Source organism: Austrofundulus limnaeus, unplaced genomic scaffold (genome assembly GCF_001266775.1).
Source record: "Austrofundulus limnaeus strain Quisiro unplaced genomic scaffold, Austrofundulus_limnaeus-1.0 Scaffold2033, whole genome shotgun sequence".
NCBI lineage: Eukaryota > Metazoa > Chordata > Actinopteri > Cyprinodontiformes > Rivulidae > Austrofundulus > Austrofundulus limnaeus.
The window spans coordinates 34,670-35,921 of NW_013954435.1; the positions used below are offsets into that span (position 1 = coordinate 34,670).

The 1,252-nt window shown below is 52.0% G+C and overlaps 1 protein-coding gene across 1 annotated transcript in view; it reads right to left on the bottom strand.

Moving 5' to 3' along the window:
- Window positions 1-822, bottom strand: part of eml6 (EMAP like 6) — a gene marked incomplete at its 5' end in the record, with an annotated part of 19,105 nt that extends 18,283 nt beyond the window's left edge. The window contains 2 exon segments of the mRNA XM_014034286.1: window positions 282-483; window positions 687-822. Coding sequence (XP_013889740.1) covers window positions 282-483; window positions 687-822 — 338 coding nt within the window.
- Window positions 823-1,252: the final 430 nt, after the last annotated feature.

Consider the following 1,252-nt stretch of genomic DNA (forward strand, 5'->3'; position numbering starts at 1 on the left):
AGGTGTGACAGACATGTGACACAGACAGGTGTGACAGACATGTGAGACAGACAGGTGAGACAGACAGGTGAGACAGACAGGTGTGACAAACATGTGAGACAGACAGGTGAGACAGACAGGTGAGACAGACAGGTGTGACAGACATGTGACACAGACAGGTGTGACAGACAGGTGTGACAAACAGTTGAGACAGACAGGTGAGACAGACAGGTGACACAGACAAGTGAGACAGACAGGTGAGACAGACAGGTAAGGATGCTGTGTTTTCACATCAGACTCACCTGACTGAGCGGTCGTCGCTCCCGGTAACAGCCACTGGTTGTTTGGGGTGGAGGTCCAGCGCCCACAGCTCCCCCTCACTGTGACCCTGCATCAGGAGAACCGGTTTGTCCCGGTCTCGAACCATCACCTCAAAGATCTCACTGTCCTGAGTCCCTGCCAGGATCCGGTCCGCTTTCCAGCACACGCTGCGAATCGACAGACCTGGAACCAGAACCAGCAGAGGAAAAACTGGATCCTGGTTCAGGGTCTTACAGGTCCTACCTGCTGAGGAGRTCTACAGGAGTCAGACCTACTGACACAGGTTACAGGGGTTACAAAGACTCATGCTGTGTTGACGTGAGGCTACAGGTGTGTCAGATGTCTGGGAACAGGTAAATGATCACATGACTCAGAGGACAGCAGACCTTTGTAGCCCTGCTCGGCCTCTCTTAGGTCAATCCTGGTGATGGGTTTGAAGTCCGTATCCCAAAGGCGTACGCAGCCGTCTCGTCCTCCTGTGGCAAATCCTTCCTCACAGGAGTGCATGCTGAAGATCCCCGCCTGCAACACAGGAGATGCTCTCAGACTGTGGTCCCAGTGGACATGTGGACACTAGTCCTACATCAGAGACACAGTGGACATGTGGACACTAATCCCATATCAGAGACACAGTGGACATGGGTCTAAGGACAGAGGCAGAGTGTGTTGTGTTTAGGATCAGGGTTAGGGTTAGTCACAGAGATCTGGGGGTGGTGGRGGGTTGTGTCTTAATTCAGGGACTACAGAGGATCCAGACCACGGCCCACAGAGGCCACAGTCTTCAGAGTCCAGGTCGGCTACTGTGACATGAGACGTCCAGCCTTCAGAGGACGTATGTTTGTGTGACCATGTGTCTTCAGCTGTAAACTGCATTGGGACGTGTCTTCACTCATCTTTTCACTGGAGGAATAACTTCAGAATAAAACCGTGAATAAATAAACCTGTAATAATT